The sequence below is a fragment of the Montipora foliosa genome, chromosome 3 (genome assembly GCF_036669935.1).
Source record: "Montipora foliosa isolate CH-2021 chromosome 3, ASM3666993v2, whole genome shotgun sequence".
Lineage (NCBI taxonomy): Eukaryota > Metazoa > Cnidaria > Anthozoa > Scleractinia > Acroporidae > Montipora > Montipora foliosa.
The window spans coordinates 44,550,263-44,556,558 of record NC_090871.1 but is presented as its reverse complement, the minus strand read 5'-3'; the positions used below and the strand labels follow the sequence as shown (position 1 = coordinate 44,556,558).

Here is a 6,296-nt window from a genome sequence, read left to right as displayed (position 1 = left end):
TTTGAATCTGCGCCCGCGAGGCAAGTCGCTTACTGTCTAGGATTTCTGGTTATGTCCGAGTCCCTTGACTGAACTACTCCTCACTGCCCCTTGCTCCTCTACTTTTGCTGCTCAATACTGTGAGAACATAGATACGCGTGTAAAAAATACCACAGGTGTATAGGTTGTTATCAATTGCCTTCCTTAGAGTGTCAGTAAGTTCAGCTATGGCTTGAGCTGTCGAATGACCTTTACGAAATCCAAACTGATATTGAAATAAAATGTTTTGCTTTTCGATATAGTAATTAAGCTGTTTAAATATCAATTTTTCAAATACTTGAGAAAGAACTGATAGAGTTGCAATTGGCCGATAATTCGTAGGGTCAGCTGCATCGCCCCCCTTATCGACAGGAGTTATTTTTGATACTTTAAGTAGATCAGGGACGATGCCTTGTTCTAACGAATGGTTAAAGATTTTTGTAAGTGCTTCACTAATGAAAGCACATGATAGCTTAACACATCTTGAGGGAACTCCTATGGAAGACTTGTTGAGGTCTAGTCCCATTATTATGTCCTGCACTTCATGTATAAGGATTCCACGAAATACAAAACTATTTAAATAGGACTGTTTAATGTAATTAGTGGGATTTTTGGCACTAGCCGGGAGGTTTTGAGAAAGATTATTACCAACGTTTACGAAATAAGTATTTAACTGATCGGCAATGTTTTGTCTGTCTGTATAGTACGTGCCATTGCACAACAATTTGGTGATGGGTGGCGAGGTACTACTCTTTTTCCTGTTGATGAGTATACCAATTAACTTCCAAGTAGTTTTTAAGTTCTCACTATTAGAACTAAATTGGGCCCTAAAATAATTTTTTTTTGCTGCTTCCTTAATTCGATTTAATTTATTGTTATAAGTTTTAAATATCTTTACTTTGTTCGGATCATTACTTAAGAAATGAGATTTAAAGAGTCTCTGTTTCCGTTTGATTGAAGTGCATATAGCATTAGAAATCCATGGCTTAAATCCTTTTTAGTATGTCAACAAGGTCGTTAATACTTTGATTTACATCATCATTAACTAAGCCACAGAAGTCAATAGCCTCTACATCGCTTAAGAATGAGTCACTATCAAAATGAGAGAAATCACGAAAGTATTTTGCATCGTTTAGAATAGATGGCTTGTTTGCGACAGTACAAAAAATAGGTACATGATCAGAAACATCTGCTAAGCAGATGCCCGCTTTTATAACTTTGTGTAAAACGTTTGTATATATATGATCGATTAAGGTTGAGGTATGATCTGTGAGGCGTGTGGCTTTGGTAATAAGTGGCATAAATCCCTGATCGAGTAACATATCTAAGTATTCAGAGGTTTGGTTGTCATCGTTGTATTTTAAAAAGTCTATATTAATGTCACCTAAGATGAAGACCTCTTTACCTTTATTGTTTAGGTTTTCTAATTGTTCCCTTAGGGATTCAAGGAAATGCTGACGATCATTTAATGGGTGCCGATAGATGCATCCGATCACGACGTTCTTAAGTTTTTCACGCCTAATTTCAACCCAGCACGACTCAATGTTGTCTCCCGATAGTTCTATATCACGCCTTCGAAAAAAATCTAATTCATTAGCATTATAAATGGCAACACCTCCAGCTGCAGTTCTGGAGTTAGTATTTATAAATGAATAACCCGGAATGCTAATGTTGTGTATGTTGTTTTCTTTTAACTTCGTTTCAGAGATAGCAATGATTTCAGGGGCTTTTTCAACCGTGGTAATAAAGTCCTCCAGTAATGATAAGTTTTTAGGTAAACTACGCATATTTAAATGGAGCATAGAAAATCCATTTTTCCTCTTGGCTTTTTGAAAAAGAGTCCCTGATTGTTTGATAGTGTAGTATTTTGACTCTGAGTAATTTTCGTGAGAGATACCCTGTAGGTCATCATTTTTTTCTGGACTTTCAATTGTATCCTGGAAAAGATCCTTGGAATTTAATAAAGAAGTTGGAGTGTGATGAACCCATGCTCCCGTGGCTCGAATGAATTCTTGGTGATGCAGATCATGAAATGGGAGTTCACGTAAAGCATTAAAGCTTGTAGCCATTTAAGGGTTTAGAACATATTTCTAAATAAAGTATACATGATAAATTAATATTTGTCGCTAGATGCAATAACAACGTTGTTATTATTATTACTAATAGCAATTCCGTTCTTACCCGAGTAAAGTAGTCGACCTGACTAATGGGTGCGAGTGTGTTCATCTTGAAATCTTTTAAGATCGTCTTCCGTATCAAACATGACTACTGGTGAATGTTCGTTGTTCCTAATGAAAATTCTTCCATTGAAAGTCCATATAAATTTCCACTTCAAACGCTTTTTTTCTTTATTTACATTACCAAATAATTTTTTCTTATACCGCATGAGGGATTCAGAGATAAAGATGTTAGCGTCAGACTCGAGGTCAAGGTCAGGAAGGTCTCTTGCTTTCTTGTTAGCCAGTTTCCTCCGATTGGAGTAGAAGGTATTTCTCACACTTCGTCGGGTAAATTTGACAATTATTGTTGGTGGAGCAGCAGCATTGTAAGACGGTATAGGGTGCGCAATAGAAGTATCTTGTTCGTTAACTGAAACATCAATAGCTTTGCCAACTGATTGAACAATGGATTCGGCTGAACAGTCGCTCGTCGCCTTGATTCCCGATATTTCCAAACAATCCCTTCTAAGGTATTGACCAACTTCCTCAATCTCATAGGAGGTATTTGCTATTCGCTCTTCCATGCTCATAAGATCTTTCTTGATGTTATTTACTTCGGAGTTGGTCTTACTCAAGTCTGTCCTCTGTTGATGAAGTTTTTCGTTCGACTGCTTGATTTGTTTCAATAGATCGTCATACTTGTCCGAGAAAAGTTGAACTGATGCTCTTAATTCACTGAACTCAGTAGACATAGTCTCCAATTTAGAATGAAGCGGTTCAAGTTCCTTCTTTAGAAGGTCCTTTACCTGTCCAATTGTAGCCATAGTTATCTTAGTGCCGTAAGACGACAGAGCCCTCTCAAACGTGACCGGACGCCATAACGACATATGCTAAGAAGATAAGGGGTAGAATTGTTCAAAATATGATACAAGTGCCAAAATTGGCCTGCCTACTCCTTATGGCATGTGGAATGAAATAAAAGCAAGCCCCATTTCGGATCTTGCCTTGTTCAACGATAAACAGCCTTACAAATTTCCATATAAGGTTTGTATGGAAAACCACAGGAACCCAAGTTCTGTAAAATAGTGAAACTTTATAAAACTTTGTACGATATAAATTATCATTGCAGAGCTGGCAGTAAAATGACATCATTAATTATTTTATTCCATTAGGATAATTTCTTTATAGAATGGATCTTAAAACCTACCGATTTGAAGGTCATTCTATTCTTGGTAACACCTTCCTGCACAAGAACATAGTGTATTTGCATAGTCCATGGCAAGCCCTCTTACATCTACAGCTTATCAGTTCACTGCATGCCTTTGATGCCTCAGCTAGCATAGTCCACTCGGGAGACCAACCTTCTGGTGATTGCTGCAACCCCACTCTGCAGGACTAGGGAGTTCCTGCATAGGCCAGGACCCAAACCCGGACCACTTGATCCGTAGTTGAGCACACTAACCATGAGGGCACTGTGCCTCCCTCATGCACAAGTAAAACAAAGGTTTTTGTTTTTTGCTAGAAATGTCTTCCGTTTGGCTGGCATGGAAATCTTAAAGGCACATGATTATTACTATCACAATAGATGCAATTGTTGGTGTGACAATCTTGAGAGTGTTTGTGGCCATCCACTTGTGCAAAGCCTCCAGTAATTCCTTAAAGGACCACAAACGCCAATCACTAAGCTCCAGTTGAGAAAGAATTTTGTTTATCATCAAACGCCTAATTAGCGCCTAGCGCGAAGATAAATAAGTATCAACTTCAAATACTTGTGATCGGCCTAGCAGGTATGAGGAAGTTTTTGCAACAAAATAGCATGATAGATGGTGTCAAAGGCCTTTTTTGAATCAATAAAGGTCTCACAAGTGAATAATTTTAAATCCATGTTGTTTTGTATGATGTTAACAGTATCAAGAATAGCGTGCTGTGTGGAGTGCTTTTCAGGAAAACCATACTGCGTCTTAAAGAGAATGTTGTTTTTGTCAAGAAAGGATTTCAAACGATGATACACTAATTTTCGAAATATCCGATTAAAAATGGAGAGTAGTGATATGGGTTGATAATTACCAGGCTCCGTCTCATATAAGGTATATATTACAATTATTCAATGAGCCCGAGTTGGATATGAAGTGATAAAATAACCAGGAACTCCAGCTATAACCTCTCCACTACAAGAAACTACCCCTGGTAGCTTAACCTGCAATGTCCTACCGGAGAGATAACTTTGAACCCAGTTCCAGAAACTGCGAGAGATATTCATGGTAGCTAGTTTCTCAAATAAAGTGGCGTGATCAACAAGATCAAACGCTTTGCAGAAATCCAAAAATAAGGCATGCACCCCGCAAAACGGACTCGTCATCGCTTTTCTAGGAAAGGTAACTTTTGCCTCTTTCAGTTTGGATGGAAAGCCACCTTTCTGCACAGACATATTAAATATGTCTGCAAGAGTACCAGATACAATATGCTTAGCAAAGGATAGAATACGAATTGGATGAGACTAGAGACCATAAGCTTTGTTTTTAGGAATAGACAAAATCCCACATTTGATATCTTCTGGTGAGACTGCATCGAAGAAGAAAGAACCAGAATTGTTATAGATCATTTTCACTCACGTGACCAAAAGCCTGGTAACCATCTCTACGCCACCATATTGGTGGAGTAAAATTGTAAACAAACCGAATTGCGTCTTCAATGTGAAGATGGTTTTTTGCATGGTAGATTGTAGAAGCGAAAGCACTCCAGGGAAAGGCCTTCATTTTGCTCGAGTCCCATTAGTAGTCACAAACCAAGGAGAAGAAGCGGAAAAATTATCCTTTGAATGATGCTCGCGTTGGATGTCTGCAATAAGTTGGTCTGATTGGACTGAAACGATTCTCGCAAATGATCGTGTATGCACCTGCTATTTCGTCTCAGGAAGAGCAGCGAAAAGTTGGGACAAATACCACGTTGACTGGTTGCTGACTTTAAACCTGGGCCATAAAAAGAGTGTGGAGAGAGGAAACATCGAACAAGCATCGCAAAGAGGACAGAGAGCTAATGAGAAAGAAAGGAAGCGAAAGGAGCAAGAAGAGAGGGAACGCGTGCTTGCAGAGGAAACTGCAGCAGCAGGTGAACAGATTTCAGATATTTCCTTTGCCAAAGAACTTCCAAAGTGTGTCGATTCCAGTACACAAACAGACGAGTTTGACTATTTAGTAGCTTGAGTGCCACTTCAGTGACCATTTTGCGAAGATGAATTTCGGAATGACAACAAGAAAGTAAATTTTTATATTGGATTACCTTCGCTTGACACGTTGAAAGCTGTTTTCCTTCGATTTAATCCCTTTGTAACTCGAAAGGCCCAACATATTACTCGTTTTCAAGAATTTGTGATTACCTTGATGAAGCTTAGACTGAATATGCCTTTGGAAGATTTCGCCAGAGTTAGTAGAGGGGAACTGGTTATGAAACCCGGCGAACATCAAAGGGCTAAACAATAGACCCGGTCTCGATGTTGAATGTACCAGTCACGTGATCACGAGGGTGCACACTTGTTTGACATCAAACAAACATGGCTGACGGCGGAGAAGATATATTTTTGTTTGGCGATGATTTTGATGTTATTTTAGACCTTTTAGAACAAGATGAAGATATAGAGGAGGAATTTGTGACTTCAGTTGAGAATGTGAGTATTATTTGTCTACTTTTTAAGTGAAATTTATTGAAAAATGCAAAGATTTCGACTCGAGAGGCTAGCGCTCTCGTGTTGACGAATTTAAATAAGTTACTGCATTACTACTCGTTTCTTTGGACGCTTAAAGTAAAGTAGCTATTATATTTCTGTGTTGCTTATGTTTTTGCTTTTCTTTTGTAGGCTCAACCTGGAATCATAGTGTGTACAGACTGTGGAAAACAATATAAGACCAGAGGAGGTTTTCAAAGACATTGGGCTTCAAAACACAGCAACATCACAACACCAAAAGAACGAACATGTATCACTCTCACCCCAAGCATCCTTACAGACATAGTGAAAACCGCTGTGCATAAAGTCAAAACAGCTCAGGTGTATCCCCAGTCAATAATAAACGAAGTGGAAGTTTATTTATTTGAAGAACTCGAGGAAGAGACCGTAGAATTTAC

At 38.5% G+C, this 6,296-nt stretch overlaps 1 protein-coding gene across 1 annotated transcript; it reads right to left on the bottom strand.

Annotated features, from left to right (window-relative positions):
- Window positions 1–2,221: 2,221 nt before the first annotated feature.
- On the bottom strand, window positions 2,222–3,001 carry LOC137995949 (uncharacterized). Its single transcript, XM_068841395.1, has one exon. It carries the CDS (start codon window positions 2,999–3,001, stop codon window positions 2,222–2,224), a length of 780 nt encoding a protein of 259 aa, XP_068697496.1.
- Between the last annotated feature and the right edge of the window lie 3,295 nt (window positions 3,002–6,296).